The sequence below is a fragment of the Diadema antillarum genome, unplaced genomic scaffold (genome assembly GCF_040938485.1).
Source record: "Diadema antillarum isolate AM-2024a unplaced genomic scaffold, OU_Dant_1.0 seq00000847_RagTag, whole genome shotgun sequence".
Taxonomy (NCBI): domain Eukaryota; kingdom Metazoa; phylum Echinodermata; class Echinoidea; order Diadematoida; family Diadematidae; genus Diadema; species Diadema antillarum.
In genome coordinates this window covers 1,450,025-1,469,721 of record NW_027271721.1, presented here as the reverse complement: position 1 = coordinate 1,469,721, position 19,697 = coordinate 1,450,025, and the positions used below count along the sequence as shown (strand labels likewise).

Below are 19,697 nucleotides of genomic sequence, written 5' to 3'. Positions count from 1 at the left end.
GCAATCTAATTTCCTTGAATGAGATAGGAATGATGGGAACTATATATGTCATGATTATGTTGGTGACAGTGCAAAACAGATAAATTGGTACAAGATGTACAAGGAATGTACATAAAATAGTGTTAATGATTGTTGCAACATAGTGGAAAATGAGCTGCTGTAAATACAAAAGAAACAAATCCAAGAAACTTTGGCATTTTGTTCAAGTGTAAAGTACTAAAGTTTGAGAAAGAGTAGATGTTTGGAGAGTGAAACATGACAAATTTGTTGTATTTTCCACCTGTAAAAACCCAAACCTTTCAGGTAAGACAAACAATTCCAGCCTGTCTCAATCTGACATGAGTCTCAATGCAGAGGAGTTCAGCTTCACGTCCAACTCACCAAGAACGGTGGACACAACATCAACTTCTGGTGAGTCCCAAGTCTAGCTCCTCACTGTGTCACACTGTTGCAATTGTGGACCCTTTCAGATGAGTGAAAATAAAACAAAACAAAACAAAACATAACAAAAACTTATTTATGAATATTTTTCCACACAATATTACATTTTGATAAAGTGCATATAAAAATATGTACCTTTTTTTTTTTGTAAGTCTGCGAGAAACTTGGATTATTGTTCTCAAATTATGTCATGCCAGTTGATGACCAGAGGGAGTATCCAATCAACACCAAAGCTTCTTTTTTTTTTGTGGGTCTGCATTCGTAATCTGAACTGTTCAACATCTAAAACACAATTAAGGTGGTGCGATTTAGCTTGACTTTGAATTCATTTCCATCTGAATATTTGCGTTGTACTTAATATGCTGAATTACATACTCTCGGACATACTCTTGCCTGCATGTGTAAAAGACGTGCCAGGGAATAGGATACCCAGCTGTTGCATACAGTCAAATCTGCCTTAGTGGCCACCTGTCTATAATGGCTGATTTGGATGGCCTTGGATGGCCACTATAGACAGGTCTGATTGTAATGCCATACGCAAATAAGTGGTTTGCAAAGAGATTTATTTCAACGTCGGAATACTCCAAACTCTGAACACATTTAGAAAGACATTTCAGAAACATGATTATGAACAAGTTCCTTAGTAAAAAAATTGCAAACCTTTATTATGTTTATTCTTTACTGTTTGCTTGCTGTCTTGGATGGACTGTTTGAGTTTTTATCAGTCAAGAATTAATTCTATGTGTACACACACCTTTGGAATACCATACATACATTGTGTTTCTGATTAATATGTTTGAACTGTTTTTCTTTGTTTTTCAACCTGTAGGGGTATACTTTCCTGTTGGTTGAGGGTTTGTGTGCTGCAATCTACTTTGTAGCTTGAGTCACTTTTAGCTATAATCAGTGTACACTGTGACTGAATGTATGAAGAATCTTTTAATGTCCAGACAAGACTAAGATATTAATGAGATTATGAACTTTTGCTTAATGTGTATTTGTGTGTGTGTGTGTGTGTGTGTGTGTGTGTGTGTGTGTGTTGTGTGTGTTATCTCAAAATCTCTTTTTGAATAATTGGGATGAGATTGAGAGATTTATTCAAACACTGCTGAAAAATCTTATTTTGAGCTTTAATGAGGTCAAGTCTGCCAATTGTAATACCTTGAGGGTGTTTTGCATGTTTTCAAGAAAACAGTTATGTCAGTTACAGCAACATATGTATTAATGCAAATGAATGTAGTGATCTTGTTTATCCCACATAGCATAATTTCTTTACATAGAAGGGGTATTATGAATTAATTTTTATCAAAGATTGACCGACAGTATTACTTACCTCCTGTAAGAATCATAATTCGCCACATCATTGCAGCTCAAGAAGGATTTGGTATGAATGATACACTGTATCTTACAATTTCTCTTTTAATTCAGTGCTTAAGTCAGGAAACTTACAGAACAAATTGTCCAGACCAGTGAGAGAGTTGTGAGTCACAGATGTCAGTATGTGAATTGCGACTGGTATCATTGTTTTGTTAGATATATGAAATTCCAGCATTTTGTGAAAGACAAATTTTCATTGTCGCTGTAATCAAATCGACTGAGATCAAGCTAAAGAGATAGTCATGCTGTTATGGAGATGAGAGCCTAATAGGGAGTTTACATTACAAGCAGTTCATCATGTGCAACTGAGAAAATGGAAATGGCAGACAGATGTTTAAGTTAAGAATACATGCATGACTTCTTAAAATCTATGTTCCTTTTGAAGCTGTGTTATGGGGATATGATGACCTGGTATGTGAGCAAACTCTGGGTCTCTTTCCCTTTTCCATACCTGACCATGAAGAGGTTGTCAATCAATACTGTAAAAGTGTAAAATTTTACCACATTTTGCGCAACCAGAAGCTTGCGCAAAAATAAAAACATTCAAATATTTTTGCATGCCATATGTTCCAGTAGTTGATGTCTTAATTCCACAGAATTGAAAACATGCGAAACTCTTCTTACCCAGCCAAGCATGGAAAATTAGTCAAGCAAAAATATCCACTTTTACAGTAGCTTTTCATGCTTCCAAGTTGACTGCACTCTCATTGTGCTCACACAGATCATAGAAAAAATGAAGAAATGTTCTGACAGGATATGTCACTGTTGGATACATAATGTAGGCCCCCCCCCCCCCTTGTCTCTCTCATCAAGATCAGTATTTTGCTGAATTCATCTCACTTTTAGTGTGTCTGCCATCTTACACTGAATGCAGTATGCTGCAATGCTTGATTCTTAAGTTTCTCAATGCTGTGAGACTATTTGCCACCTTTCGACTCTGCCCCGTGTCTGCGAGCCCTCCATGTTGGTCTGATAACATGATACCGATGATGGCGGTTGGAGTGCAAGCCTGCACGTTCAGGTCTGCAATGAACCACCGGCTGTCAGCGAAGGCATATAACGTGGGTGCCACATGGCATGTTAATGCGTGGAAGCAGAGGGTGGGGATCTATGTCAGGGGTAAAAGGTCAGACCCTGAACTAGGAATGGTGGAGATTACACTTTCAACAACATCCCTCCAACAGACATAAAACGTTCACATCACCACATCATCCATTTCTTCAAAAAAGTACTCAAATATTTCTATGCAGAGATTATCAGTAGAAGATTTAGTGGTGTGAAAGTTTTAGAATGAAGAAATTGCAAGCTGCACTTATTCAAAACATACATGAGATTTTAAATTTCCATTACTAGCTGTATTTGGACCATGCATCTATAATCTATTACATTTGATTTCCTTAGGCTCCTGCTTTGATTGTCTGCCTACAAACACATTTTTCTGTTTTGGGGCATCTTATCTTGAAACTATACCTAAATATTTTGTTCAAAAAAGATCTATGGCCTCCATTACCCCAGAAAAATAAAGTGGATCTCACATTGTTTAATATGTGTCTTTCCCCCTCAAAAATCTAGAAATGAATCAATTTCTTGCTTAGAATGAAAAGATAGCATTATGATATTTTGTCACCTGAGATGGGAGACTAATAGAAAATGCAGCAAATATATAATCTATGATTGATTATAAAGGAGATTTACCTACGTTATTAGTTCTTTGGTCAAAATCGATTTCATGCAGATATCGATGTGCAGATCTAGATTTTTACGGCAGAGGTAGATACTATCATTGATATGCTCAAAACATGCGTGACAAGCTCAGATGCAGACAAAAGTGGCACTCGTGTGCTATTATGTTTGCCGAGGCATACTTAGTCATTGTGCGCTGATCAAGCGTGGAATTCTGTTCACTGCCATTTATACTGCTGCACAAACTGAAATGGCTTAAATGTTTTTGAAGTTCTGTATTTTTTCCTTCCTTTGTTCCTAACTGTCTTCAGTTTTCATTGGAGTGCCAGTGACGAAGCAAATATCATCCCTCTGACACACCAAACATGATGTTGCAAAAACAGATATTAAGAGGATGCTTCATGGTACGGTACATGTTTATTTGCATTAAACAAAATGATAATAGAACGATGTCTGTGAAAAGCACATTTAGTATGTATGAGACATTTTATGATGCATGTGGATGTGGGTCTTTGCCAAAGCACTGAGGCCAGTGACCTACCTATTGTCCTGATTCATGTATTCTTTGTCTGCAGGGATACAAACACAAGTTTTCTCTCATATAATACACAAGATATCTGCTCATGTATGTATCATAATGTCAAGATGATGAAGGACTCTCAGTATTCTTCTTTCTCTGATATTGGACTTGATACAAGTATTACATCCTTTCTGTCAAAGTCTAGCAAATAAAAGAATAAGAGTAACATAGTGGCTCCCAGCGGAAGAGGTGTCAACCCCATCTATTGAGGTCTTCAAGCACATGCTCCTTTCCTTAGTCTACAGTGTACCTCCATTAACCCGTTGAGGATGGACTGATTTTACTACAACACGCATTTCCCATAGACACCTGCCGGAGTATACTTGGGACTCATCCTCAATGGGTTACAATATCAAGATATTTTCTGTTTACGTGCACCAATTTTTTTTTTGCTCTCCTTTTTATTTTGTGTGTGTTCACACTATTCTGCACTACACATGTTCCCATGAACCTCGCTGCAGTCAATATAATACGACTTTACTCTGCCCAGAGGGATGCGGATTTGTACTGTTGCAAATTTTCATAATGCAAGGTCAAAGAAGCCTTTTCTTTGAAAAGGATTTAAATGTATTTTTTATGAAATGTTCAAATTTTTCCAATGGAAGTTACAGCAGCTTCAGCATTGGTGACTTTTGAATGAAAACCTCCCTCCTAGCAGGGAGGTGTCACCTCCCTGCTTTTAGTGATGTTGCATGACATCTTCCTTCAAAATGTCAGGGACAGCAAATTTTGATTTTCAAAGCCTTTAAACCAGCATCTCCCTAACTCTAGTTGTGTACATAGGGAATCTCAAGTTTATGACCTAGCACCAGGGAATGTTTACTGTGTCGTTGTCCTTACACTAAACTTTGTGACCCCATCCTGACATATCCCCATAACAACTCTCACTGTGCCACTTGAGTGATCACTTCAAGTGGAACTCCTGTAACGTAAATTATGTCGGTGACTCCAGAGAATTCAGCAGTGTCCCTTAAACAGTTCACACATCATAAATTGCATACAGAAGAACTCTTCTATAACCTTCTATTCAAACTAATCCCCCATACTTAATAGGACTGTCATACCCCATTTCTTCCAGGACTTGATCCTCCTGCTGGTTCACTGTCCCAAGAAGCAATTATCTACTTTCTCAAAATTGAACCACTTTCACCATCCCTTTTCCTCATTTAAGTATTGAAATAGGATTTGACTGATGCTCAAAGTAGCACCATGGATGTAATTACACTCAATTCTGATTCTTATCGGCATGATGAAGTAAAATAGGTGATTCAAACCAGAATTAAAGTTTGTTGATTGAAAATATAACACCCAGACAGCTAATCATGTGTGTTGGCTTCTTATTCTCATTTAGCAAGGAATCAATTCAAATGTAATTCATCATCAAACAAAAACCAATGTTGTATGAAATGCCAATAATTATCTCCTTTTTGTGAGTAATCTACAGTGTTTGATTTCCAATTACATTTCTGTCTTTTTCCTTTCTTGGGGGGCGGGGAAGATGGGCATGGCATCAATCAATCATATAGTGAACTTGTAGCAAGAGAGATGCCTAGATATTAGATAACTTGACATGAATACATTAATAGTATTTTATTTTGTTTAATATATCAATTTCAAAGCTAGAGTAGGAGGATATCCTTTTTTTTCTATGTAAGTGATAGACCATAGAAGTGTACTGTAAAAGTGGTTTCTTTGAGGTTTCGCTTTGAGGTTGAATCGCGAATTTAACATCATGCGAAAATGTTTTGAACTCGTTGCTTGTTACAACACTATCATTACCAACCGCGAATTTAAACACACGCGAAAAAGTCGGCACCGATGGAAACCGCGAAAGTTTCTGTACGCGAAAGAAGCCACTTTTACAGTAATACACAACATACATAAGTACATGTATGTTTCAGTAGCAGTGGTTCTCATTCTGTGAAGTAGACTTCACTCAAGTGCCCTTTGTGTACAGGCAAATGGCTCTTAATTTCCTCTAATGGCCGTAAGTGGGTCATAAACTCTTCTGATTGACTTCAAGCTCTGCTGCTGATTTCTCTCACTACAAAGATATTTGTTTGCTCTCTGCCTAATACAGTATGCTGGTGTTTCAATGGCAGGAATTCAGCCTATCAAGCATGTAATCCTAATGAATTTGAGTCTTTTGCTTCCACATGCTCATATTCCTTCTTATACAACTGATGTTGAGTTTGTATTGCTCACCAAGTCTCATATAAAAAACGTAGTAAAGGACTATACTTATTCCAGTTTGTCTTCAAGTTGACTTCAAAAACATACAGCGTAGGATTATACTAGCAAGATAGCTGAAGTTTAATGAAACTCAAAAGTAAAATTGGAATATAATTGAATTTAGAAGTTTCACACATTTTCACAAAACTGATGTTGATTGTCATAGCATAGTATTCAAATTAAAAGAGGGGATGATGTAATTTTCTTTAAACTCTTTATATGAACACAACAGTGTTACAACGTATTCCTCCTTAAAAGTCATAATAGATTATCACAACTCTGTAATGATTGGATCTACAGGACACGTGCTATTTCTTATTTTTCAAATTAACCTTGAATAATGACATCTAGTGGAGATTCAAGTGTAAAGCAGGTATTTAATTGGCTTGGAGACTAGGTGACAACTTGGTGACAAAGTCTTGCTGGTAAATAAATGTCTTTGTGACATCTCCTTGAGACTTGCCAAGTCTTGGGTGAGTGGCAGGAGAATCAAACATGTTTTTGAATAGATTTTAGACTTTTCCAGTCTCAATCTGGTGTCAGACACATTTCTGTCACATTTTAATTAAGGAATTCAAAGTTTAATTGATGAAAATTGGTTTTGATATGGCATATCCAAAAACAAAGAGGACCTTAGAAAAGATGGGCCAACCTTTTATTAGGACCCCTTTGTTTTACTGTGTTTTCTTGATATCTCAGTCATACAAAAATGATTTTTATCAAATGAACTGAATTTTTCTTAGAAATGTATTATATGCATTTTAATGATTCATAAAGTGGTTTCTAATTATCGTGTAAAAAGTTGAAATCTAGATCCCCCATCTAAACCAAAACTATACCAGCCCTTTAAATCCTGATTATTTTATTTTATTTTCCTAGTCAGGATGGTTTAATGTCAAACTGAAAAAAAAAAAAAATAGTAATAAAATCACACAAGTTTGTTATCTTGTCAAAAGAGGTTAGATTTTAGGAAATGTAGGCTTGTGTGTCAGGGAAGTCTTGCTGTAATTTCATTTGATATCTATAAATATACTGTGAGACCAATTGCTACTATTCAAAGCATCATCATAACATTGAACATGAATGAAGGAACTGTTGAGACTGTTCTGAATGGGATGAGGCTGCTTCTGTAGTGTTCATTTCACAATCTAAAACTTATCTGAGATTGATGACAGTGGTGTTGCAGTTATGTGTCTCACATCACACCTGCAAATCATGCATTTGTGCAGTAATCCTCCTCATAACTTGAGACTTTACACTGTCTGCAATGGAGTTTGGTGTACTGTCCTCTTGCCACAGCAGGCAGATGTCATCTCCCTGGCCACAGAATCCTGGAAGCTAGTGTAATGACTGGGAAGGGACATTCCTTCAGCCAGACTGCTGAGCCCCATTGTTGATATCTGCACAGCTATTATGTTCTGCATGTGATGTTTCTAGCAGATTACCTTTCCCCTTGGAAGCCCTTCTCCAGTGTATGAGAGACATTGCCGGCTTTTTGTGTTCGTTGATATCTGTTTTGGTGAGATGATATCAGTGAGCGGGAGATAGAATACCAGTTTTTGTTTATCTGAATGTCATGCTTTCTTGCAGCTGAACAATTGACGTGATTGTGTGGATGAATCAGACTGAGGTGACATGGTGATAAACTGACTCATTTGTTTTAAAGTTCCATTTATTTGAATAAAATCACATCACAATGCACAGAACATACAAATTGTAATAACATTGAGAAAATAACATTTTGAACATTACGTAGAAACATGGAGAGGCAGTCTCATTGCTTTCAAGAGGAAGGAAAAGGTATTATAACTTCAAAAATTTGCATAAGAAATGTGCAGATTATTTACACTCAATTTACCTTCTATCTCTTTGCCATTGATTTTCAGTGTAAGTTGTTTTTAGTATTCTAAGGTGGCTGTATTCTCTGATCATGTGCTGGCTTTGTCTGAGTGTACAAACTCTATAAGAGCTGTGACTGGAGTAACTAGTGTCCACACAAGGGGTTGCTCATTTTAAATTCTCCACCCTTCCCTACCACTGGGTTACACCAAATTTGGTAACTGAGTACACAGTGCGTTAAGTGGCATTAACATCCTCTTGTGTTAATGCTGAGTGTGTGCTAGTCTAATATCCAGATTTTTAAAATAAGCTTTATTGTAATGTTGCCTGTCCTGGTGGATAAAGTTGTACAGAAGTCATCAACATAACTTAATCTGACCCTTAGTGCGGAAGTCTGTAACACCAGTAAACATATGCATCAAGAATACACAAAATTATGTATGTAAAAAGCACTCCCAAACCTATAGGCTTTGCAGAACAGGGAGGCTGTGGACAGAGACTACTGTATGTATGACTCTCTACAATGACCTTCTGTTTCTGATACCCAGACACATGTTGAGCCTTCGGAATCATTCACAAAAATGGGATGCGCATGTACAATAGGAAATGGTGCAGAGGGCAGGGGTTGTACAAGGGTTGCAATCTGCCACAAAGTTTTGCGTCCTACCACAAGGGTTGTGACCTACCACAAGGATCGTGACCTTCCTACCGCAAAGGTCGTGACCTAACACAAAGGGTTGTATCTTACCACAAGTGCTGTGACCTACTGCAAGGGTTATGACCTACTAAAAAGACTTAGGACTAATCGCAAGGGTTGTGACCCATCACAAATGTTAAATATTTATCACAAGGCTCATTGTCTATCTAACATCAGTGACTTGATTTATCTAGGTACGAGACATTCTTGATGGTTGAATTTCCCACACCAAATCATTCCTGCTGTTTTTTTATCTAAACCATCCCAGTTTTATGTTTGCTATGGGCTGGGATACGATATTGCTGAAAAAAAAAAGAAGAAGCCACAGAAATGCTTAGTAATGTATGTTTCTTCTTCCTATGTGATGTCACATTATTTTGAAGAAGGTATGGAATCGTTTAAATAGGAGATGAAAAAGGTTGTTATGTGTGTGTATGTGATGGGAAGTGTTAACATTAGCTACTTCTTTAGTCTTTAGGATTCAAAGGAAAGATCGGAGTTAGTTTTCAGTGGAAATTATATAAGAAACATTTAGAACCCTGCTCAACCCTTTCTCTCACCCCTTCTCTCTCTCTCTATCTCCCTCTCTCTTGCTCAGTCCTTTTCTGTATTTCAGCCTGAGAGCAAATAACTGTCCAGTTTTGTTTTCATTGGCAACGGGACCTAGCTACATGTTTACTCTTTGTCAGTAATCCTCCAACCAGTGTTACCAGTCACTGTTACTGGAAGGCCTTGTTAGCACAGGAGGACAGAGAAAGAGAAGGGTGATTTGTAAGGGGAGAATGCGAGCAAAAGAAAATTCGAGGACACAATTGTACAGGAGTAATCCAATTTGCCCCATGATAAGTGTGTGGCAGTGATCCTGAATCACACATTTGTGCATACAGTATGTATGGCAGCATATCATAGGATGCATTATTTTTTCATCATCATGGTATATCAAAATGGGTAAAAATTCCACAGTTGGCTTTTCAAATTTTCATTACAAATTCAACTCAATCAACTGAATTCAATTTCCATTATGGCAGGTCCTACATTTCTAAAAGTCCACCTAATGTGCCTCAAGAATTCTGGGCTCAATTCAGAATTTTCTGCTTCATGTTGCACTTCCCTGGATATGCTTTCCCCCGATATGATGCATTTTGTCAAAGGCAGGAACAATCCCATGTATTGTTCACTATGATGTGTCTGTATCAGGGAGGTGGAAGAAAGATGGAGTGTGCTCTTCTGAGTTTCCTTTGAAGTCATGCGTGGCCCCGACAGCGTTTTTTTCCCCCTCCCGTAATCCCATTACTCACGCTCGGCGCACTGCAAGTCGTAAATCTTGTGGCGGAAATCACGACGCGAAATGCATTGTGGTCGGGGAATAAAATGGCGTCCTACGGTGTAACACAGAACTCTAGAGTGTATTCTGTAAAGCAGTGGTGTAAGCAGTGGTGGTGGTTATGGCGATCGTGATTTTGACGGAGACGAGTTTGTTGAGGAGGAATTGCTTTTAGCAAATTCAAAATCACATTGACACAGCAACTTAACGAAATTTGATTTGCAATTGAAACTGAAACTCAGAAAGTTAGATGGGCCTTGGCTTGGAAATTGGAGGCCAAGGCAAGGGCAAGGCTCAGGACCTCAGGTACGCTGCCTAGCAAAAGCATACCTAACGTTAGTCCTAGCTAGTAGACTCTAGTATTTCACAAACTAGAATCTAACTAGCTCCAGAGGTGTACTCTACTACTTTTTAATTCAATTTTTTTGTAACGTTAGCATGGGGTAGAGTCAAGTAGATTACCGGTATTTACCGATGAATGATCGAGGGAGAGTGAGGCGAAACACTGTATACTAAGCTCTGTTTTTCCCCCTAAAATATACTTACAGCATCATACATCTAGGCTTTTATAGATATCATCTTTAATTCTCTACGGAAAATTATTATAATCAAGGCTGATATGTCTAATTTACACTTTTTAACACTCAACTTTCCATTCCAATATGTATTTACTAGTAACTCAAATTCACCGAAACAACGGCAACGAACGCTGTCCCGACGCCTACTCGGCGGCCCTACAACAACCCGACGAGTACGCTGAAAAGCCCCAGCTCGCTCGGGTGCAGACGAAAAAAAAAAACCGCCTCGGTCTCTATGAAGCACTACTTTTACACTCGAACTGTGTGAAAACACGCCCGAACACGCTCATGTAACTTATATCATTTTGAAGATCAAGGTCAGGCCTACCTCTCTAACTATAAAAAAATTGCGGAAATGTGCGGGATTTCTCATAATCGATACAGAAACAATATGATGACATCTCTAGCGCACAAAACTTACTGCTCAGTAACTCCGTTGTTTGTGTACCGATTTCGCTGGTTCAAACGGCAATCTCCTCAGCACAGTCTGCTGAACCAGCGAAAGGTATAGACATACCACGCTACCCAATTCTTGAGCCATAAGTTGTAGCTTTCGAAGGGGGACGTCTTTCACTGAATGTAATAGACTGCCAAAATTTTGAATATGACGTCATATTGTCGGTGCCACGCATCGCTTCAAAGCCCGATTTTTACGAGTGTGTGTTTGTGGAAGGCCTGGAAAGGAGATCATGTTGCGTCACTCTAGTGCGCCGGAGGGTGATGGGTGGACCGATAAGGCCAGATTTTGACATATTTATCACAGAATGAGGGTTGGATTTCAAGACGTTAATCGGTGTAAGACCACTTGATTTTTTCTCTGAGGGAAGCTCTCAGAGTGCCATCTCCATTTCTTCCACCTCCCTGTCTGTATCTAGGATATCCTGCAGTCACACTTTGTTTTAGAGGCTTGATTTTAAATCTTTAACCTTTCTACTTTTCACATTTTACAGTTGTCCTGTATGATACACCTTTTTCCCTTTACCTCATGATATCATCATATCCTCTTTCCTGACAATAAGAATATAGAAGCTAGAAAAGTGTACTTTTCCTCAATGAAAGAAAGAAAAAAGAATCATCAGGTTGGTCCGATCCTTGACTGATTTCATCACATTAAAATCATTGTTTGATATTGATCAGTAGATGTATCTGTACCACTACCCTAGTCTCGGGAAGAAAAAAAGAAATCAGCTCAAAAAAAGATGTCACTTAAAAGTTTTTACCTTTAATACTGCTTTGCGATCCACAATGGTATAGTCAGCCTCAAAGGTCAAAGGCAAAGGCCATGGGTTTACAAAAGAATCAATATATCATCATACAAAATGCTATTATACCCAAGGCACCTGCTGTGACATTATGACCCTTCTTTTACAATCACTAAAATGGCTGATTATACTATTTATTTTACATTTCCTTTGTTCATGATATCCCATACAGGGAGCATGGTGTGTCGCACAGTAAAAAGTTTGCCTGCCAATGTAGTTGTGTGCTTTTATAGGATCATGAGAAAAGCTAAATCTTGCAGTGTACGAAAGAAAAAACTTCAAATTCTCCATGTGACAGAGTTCATTCATTGTACCATCTGCCACCATTTTTAGTGCAGTCTATTTCCATTGGTGTCTCCTTTTTCAAGAAAAAGAGTACAAAAAAGAAAATGTTGGGTGTAGGCCCTACTTTATTACCTGTAGACTACTGGCTCCTGGTAATATGCCATTTGTGACAATTATTTCTAAAAGTGTTGAATAAGTAGGGATTTCATTAATGAGCCTGTGAATGTACCCGGTATGACCTTCAGTGATGTCTGCGGTAGATAAAGTCTAGCATTAAGAACATTCAAGATTTCAGGAAGGAAGAAAAGGTATGGCCTTCACTTATACCCCTTTGCAGAAATGAACAATAACAGGGATTCTACAAATGTGACATTCATTAGCCCAACCCCGCTATCTTCAACAAAAACCACATTCACACACTGCAGTTATCTTTTTTCAGATTTTTTTCATGGAGATGCCAAAATTGATTTTATACGCCACTGTTCACACACCCTGCACAGGACAATTATTCCAATGTTCTTACAAAAATTTGAAGAGTGACCAGAATGTGACCCCAGGTTTCCAAGTGTGCAGATCTACTGTGGCAAGTTGCATTATGGGATTTAAAAAGTTGATAAAGTCTCCATACGTGCCATTTACACATGCCCTGCACAGAACAAATTATTGTGATGTGTAAAAGGAAACCAAAGCCCATGGAAAGAAAATATGTGAAAATTAAAACATTGTCTCACTTCTCTAGCATATTGAAATGATATTGATAATGATAATGAATAACACTTATAGAGTGCTTAATGCTATGGCCCGTTGCATAAAACTTACTGTTGAATTTCAATGGTAACTACCATCAAATTAGGCGTCATAGCCAATCAGCATCAAGAATGATAGAATTTACCGCTAATTTGAAGACTTACTGCCAGAAAGGAGCGGTAAGTCCAGCGGTAAGGGTTTTATGCAACAGGGCACAGCTGATGTTTCTAAGTGCATTAATCTGGGGGGGGGGGGGGAGATATTGAGGTAAGATACAACATTATGTACATTTGATATAACAACAGCAACAACAACAAACTTAGGATTGAGTAAACAGATAAGTTTTCAACAATGATTTGAACTTGACAACACTTTCAGCGTTACGAATATAAAGAGGGAGTTTGTTCCAAAGACATGAGGAAATAACAGGGAAAGCCCTATCACCATAACAGGTACAGATGTGGGAACCACTTGATAATTGGAGAGTGGAGGAAGAACGGAGAGAACAGGTTGAAGTGGAAGAATGGAAGGAAATCAAGTGTAAGTCTTTAAGATATGAAAGATCACTTGACTTACCTCTTTCAGAAAGCAGGGGGAATGTTATCACCCTGAACATACATACAAGCAAGTTGATGGAGTGGATACTTTTCATAAAAAAATCAAATTTTGTCACTTGGAATTCTCCTTATACTTTGTATCATAGTCCAAAATGATGTCATGAACTATAGATTTCTTATCCAGCGACGTCTACAATGAAACTTTTAAAATTCATAACTTTTGAATCTATGGTCCAATTTTCCTCAAACTTTCACTGAGTTCCATTAATATTGCTGCTTTAACTCAATCCACGTTTATATTTGGTCGTTGGTTTCCTCTGAAAAACAGAAATCAATCATGGGGAGGTGGCTCAGCTAGTAGCATTATATGCCTTTCAATCGAATGGCTCAGGTTCGGGCACTGGTTCAAACCCAAGTGAGTCCTTACAGAGCAGTGTTTCATGTTATCAAGTTTTCCCCTCTTGTAGAAGCAAAATATTCTGTGTATCTTGAATTGGACATAAAATGGAGGTCCTGTGTGTAAGAGAGTCACAACCCACGCATGTAAATCCCGCCTCATTCATTTATCGCCAAGTGCAGGGTGTAAGTTGTGTGCTCCAAGTACAACTGGACCCTATGGAATGCCATGCAGCTAGTGCAGCTGAGTATGGGCTATCCAGCAATCTTTTCAAATTGAAAATACATCTGTAAAAGCAAATTTTTGCATAGCCATGTGGATCATGATAATTAATGATTGTGTGATTATTAATTTTTTTGTGTGTCCATGCACACAAATTACCGTAACAATTTTGGCACTGTGTGTTGCAAAACCTGAGTTTTACAAAAATATAACATACTAGTAACCCGTTGAGGACGGTTTGATATTGCTACAACACGCATTTCCCATAGACGCTTGCCCGAGTATACTCGGGACTCGTCTTCAACGGGTTAAGACAGAATTCAGCAGAAGATGGTAATTTTTTCCCCCTACAACAACCTGAATTGGTCATGTACATTGGAAATTGGCAGAAACAATCAAGTCTCATTCATTGAGGTTTACTGCCTGTTCTCTTTAAAGTGAAAATGTTTTTCTGCATCTTCATTTTTTTCTATACTTTTTTAATATTATAATTTTTTTAATACTGTGTGGCTAACCAGGCAAAAAGCTTGTGGAGAAACCAGATTGAGTATCGACAGTGCTACAGCAGTCTCTCCCACTCCATGCTGTGGGTATTGTGTTTCAAATTGTGTTTGGTCTTGGGCCCCTTTGTTCGGGCATCTGCTGTGCCGTCAGCAGCTGCATTTAGTTAATTGATAGTGCTTGCATTGTGTATGCTAATTAGTGTATGAATTTCACTCAGATTTAGTGAGCTGGTAGAGAGCCTGTGATTATTATATCACAGTACTTTCCCTATGATATTGGGAACTATGGTGATATTAAAAGAAAGCACTCAGAGACTATTTATTTTTAGGTACTGAATCCTGAAACAAAAGAATAGTACCCAAACGTAAAACTCATACTCTGAGAATTCTGTGGAAGAAAGCAAGTAATTAGAGTGCAAATTTGAGTAGCTCAGGTGATTATCAAGAAAGATATGACCTGTGCATTATTGGAAGGTCTTCCTTCATAGTTCAGGTCACTTGATGCTCACATTGGATAGGATCAAATTGATCAGGTGGTTATGATGATCTTTGATGCTTGTTTGATGATCTTCATTGATCCTGTGTATAAACTTTCTGTTTTCCCCATTTTTTTCAAAAGGACACAGTGTCTCCATATCTCTACTGTAAATGCATAATCAAGGATAATACTAAGTTCTTTATCTTGTAAAGAAAATTAAACTCTAATTTTGACATTCAGAACAACATTTGGCTTACAGACAAATTTCCTGAACTCATTTATAATTCATGAGGCCATGTCAGCAGTTGTTAGTAACAGATTCATAATGGTGATGTTGTGTGCCATCTTTGATATTGTTAGTGTGCCATGAAAGTTACAGGAAAATATACCATTGCACCAATTTCCATCATAGTGTAAAGATATATAGTGCATGACATCTATATATCTCTTCTTTCTGTCAGTCATGACAGAATGTAATTGTATGTTTCTCTATATGTCATGTAAAATGATATTTCTATTCAGTTATTTCTATTCACTAAGAGAAGATCTGTCACCAATAAAAGTGTCCTTAAATCATCTTTTGAAATCATCAAAGCATTGCTTTGACAAAGTCAAAGATCAGTACAGTCCATGCCACATGGTCTGGCACAGGAGGTAGGGTCGGTCAGTCAAAGAGCTACTAGCTCTTTGGGTCAGTTAAGGTCACTAGTCTGACCAACAAACTAATCTGGAACATGATCCCTCTCTAGACTGGTTGTCTAGTCCTGAGATAAACAGACTTGTTAACAAGTTTTATTCAAGCTGGAATATTTGCCTTGTTACTTATTAGTAGTGCTAATCCTATTATAAGTTTAGAACATGAGAGCCTTACCAGAGATAGTTTGCCTTATAGTGAGATACAGAGCACTGTAGCTTGTCTCCATGAATACCATGTCTCCAACCACCTGCTGTGAAAAGCCTTTCAAAGTCTGTCACAATCTTTCTATGGGCCTTTTTGTACAATCATTAAAAAAAAAAATGGCATGGAAGTTTTCTTTCTATTCATCCTTGATCTAATGATTTTCAACATTTTTGCATCAATGTCCAGTGTGATATTTTGTTTTACTTGTTCTATGCTGTTTTGTAATCACTCACCCGTACTTCATGTTTACCAAATTTGCTGTTTGGGATTATTTATGTTAGCATGTCTAGGTTATTCATAGTGAACTTCTTTCTTAATTAATATAACCATAGAGGTACTCTTTAAGTACATATTTTTTATTCTTTATATTGTGCTTCCCTGACATACTGGATTTTCACACTTAAGTACTGACCCCTTTATCTCATTTAAATTTTTCACAGTCTTTGTCTTTATCAGTTAGTCTTGTCACGATTTCATTTTCAGTTCCTACTGTCAATGAATTTGTTACTGTTATCTGCATTGTTGACACTGATGTCAATCAAGGAATAGTTGTGTTTTTATAATCACTGTTGGGTACATTTTGCATCATCATAATAGACAGTGTCAAAATGCAAAGAGTAGGCATATAGGGGAGGGAAAGAACATTGTCATGCAATGTATTGCTCCATGGCATGCTGTCGATCAGTTATTGAATGTTGCAAAAAGTCAAGCTTTCACTGACAAGCATCTCAAGAGAGTAGAGGAATTAAACAGGTGTTGTGAAGGAGATACTTAATGGATATTTTCATACGAAGCCATCACATTGTAAACCATCGGCAATTGTGTATGACCCTTCACCTTGTACACAGTATGCCTGCAGAGTCTGCATACATGAAGCTAACAGGCGGCATGACAAGTGTTCAGTGAAAGATGCGGAATTCTTATGGACAATGTGTTAATGCTCCCTTCTTTGTGGAAGCGATCTGCAAATTTATTCTAATATCTCATGCCTAGAAAAGGACTCTTCTAACGTCTTTGTGCTTTGAATGACGCATCAGCCCCATGGCATTCACCAGTAAAGCCCTTTGCCCTCTCACACCTTGGCTATGCCTGTAGCACAAACAAACATTCGTGCAGACGTATTATCACTCTTCACGCTAATGCATTGTGTTCTCTATTCCCTAACACTCCTGCTCCACCTCGCTCACTGCTACCCATGGCCAGAACGCACTCCCAAGATTTCATTCACCCATCGCATTCAAGCCAGAAGTCTACCCCGAAGCGTTAGAGGGCCCAATGCAGCGTAGGGCAGCGTGGGATGGGGGGACAGGGGGAGTACCAAGACAAATGCCTTTGCGGGTCATCCTCGTCAATATATTGATCATTGCTTCCTATTGTGGCGTACGCTTTACGGTGGAGGAGCGAGTTGAATGGTTAGGCATTCATATCCCTGACGGTACAAAGGGAGACTGGACCAACATAGGCCTCTGGTGGGTCATCATCCATTGGGCATTACAAGCGTTTAATCATACATCCCTGTCGCCCCTTTCAGGACATCTTGTTCCTATTTCATGAAGACAGAAGGAACCGCTCAATACTCTATAGGTTTTATGGGAGATAACTCCATTGTTAACTTTTAGGTCTGTGTTCTGTAGGAATGCCAGGATTTGCTCTTTAGGGGGTAAAAAGTTACACTGCTCAATCCCAACTGCCCATGTAAAATACAAAATTCCCAGCATTTTAGAGCATATGTATCAAAACTAAATAGCAGCAGGACTGAATAGAGCAATAAAAAAGACCAGTTTGTATTGCCTCCCCAGAATTCACTGTGTGATCAAAGCTTGTGACCTTGGACAGATTGTAGTGTACAACTGCAATATACATTTATATTCATATAATATATACAGATGGGATTACAGTTGTACGAACTATTTCCCTTGAGACAGGACATAAAGTAGTCTGAAGAGCAAAAGTTATGTTAAACAGCAACCAACTGAGTTTGCTCCATTTTTCATCATTCCTACACAAATATGACCATGTATGATATTTGTGTGATTGAAATGGATTGCATTGGGTTTAAAATAGGATTTATCTGACAGCAGGTATACCATGGCAGATTTCGTGAAACTCTTTATGAAAATATGCCTTATGTATAAGGGCTGAATGATATCTGTCTCGTAATTTCCATACATTAATTAACTACTTACTGAGAGAAAGAAAAAAAAAGCTAAGTTTTGAAAAGGAGGAATATTTCTTGTGATTTCTATGAGAACTTGTTAAAATCAAGAGTAGAAAGGTGAGGAGGTGAAATGAAAAATTGTGTGTGGACATACACAGATATCAGCAGTTGCATGTGTATGCGTAAGTGTTTCAATGTGCATTGATCCAATTAGATGAAGTATATGTTGTAGCTATCATCAGTATAGAAACAGCAAGATGCTTTTTGTTAGACAGCAGGTATGGGAAATGTGGCAGAATTCTGGTCCAATGTGGTAAGAAGGTAGTGGCATAGGAAGTGAGCACACAGACACATTAGCAAATTAGACAGCTATTGACGTATGCACAATGACATTAAAAGTCAATGGTTAATAATGGCTAGTGTCATCCATTAGGATAATTCATTTTGTATGGCTGGATGCTCAGCATGGCTTGCGCAGACTCCTGACATACTGTATACGCCGAATATCTCGCAAGATTTTTATTTTCGCGAATTTCGCGAGTCGGGTGCTATTCGCGAAATTAAAGACAATCGAACATATTGACTCTGATCCCGATGTGAATGTGACATGTGCGTGTACACTTCTCCGTTCAGGACAGACTCCATGATCGCGAATTTAACCACTCGCAAAATCATCAAGAATTCCAGATTCGCGAAATATATGGCGTATACAGTATTTTGAAAAGAATTTTTATCAAATTATATTTGACCCAAGCATCACAACAATATGGTAGGCCTACTACTATGGCATATTCACATGAATAAAGAATAAAGAGAATGGGCCAATATGAGACGATGATGGAGAGATTTAATTGCAATTAGCTGCTCATTATCACTGTAGAATCTATACAAATTTACAATATTCTTTCTACAATCTTTTGAAATAAAAGGTTAGTACCTGTGGAGGGGATCAGTTCATGTCAGACAAGAATTGTTGGTTAGAGACAAGTAGAGGTGATTTTCATTTGATGTAAAAAGTTGGTTCTCTTCATGTCCTTGACTGAGGGAGGTCATCATCCCACTCTGCCTTCACAAATGCCAGATGCAGTCAAAGGATTATTTTGCTTTCGTCACGTTTTTCCTTCCTTCATTTTTGCTTTTTACTGCCTGAAATGAGTCTCTCTTGGGAGTGGTTTGTGTCCAATTAAGTGATTAAGGTTGCAACCTCTATAGCAAACCAGTGAGGCTTTTCAAGGTGAAAACTTACAACGTCTTAGGTGTGCATTTTTTGGCAGACTTTTCTCGGCACTCTTTCATCCTCCCCCCTATTTTTCTTTTCTTTTCTACGTCTCTTTTGGACAAAAGGTATTTGTAAAGCTGACAGGTTGCTCAGTCCAGTAGGTGCCCTAATTTAGCCACAAAGGAAGGTTTATTTTTGTCAGAGCAATGTCCTAGTA

At 38.1% G+C, this 19,697-nt stretch overlaps 1 protein-coding gene across 1 annotated transcript in view; it reads left to right on the top strand.

Annotated features, from left to right (window-relative positions):
- The window catches only part of LOC139740327 (uncharacterized), a 77,581-nt gene that overhangs the window by 7,643 nt on the left and 50,241 nt on the right, over positions 1–19,697 (top strand). The window contains exon 3 of the mRNA XM_071650921.1: positions 304–411. Coding sequence (XP_071507022.1) covers positions 304–411 — 108 coding nt within the window. The remainder of the gene's footprint in view (positions 1–303; positions 412–19,697) is intronic.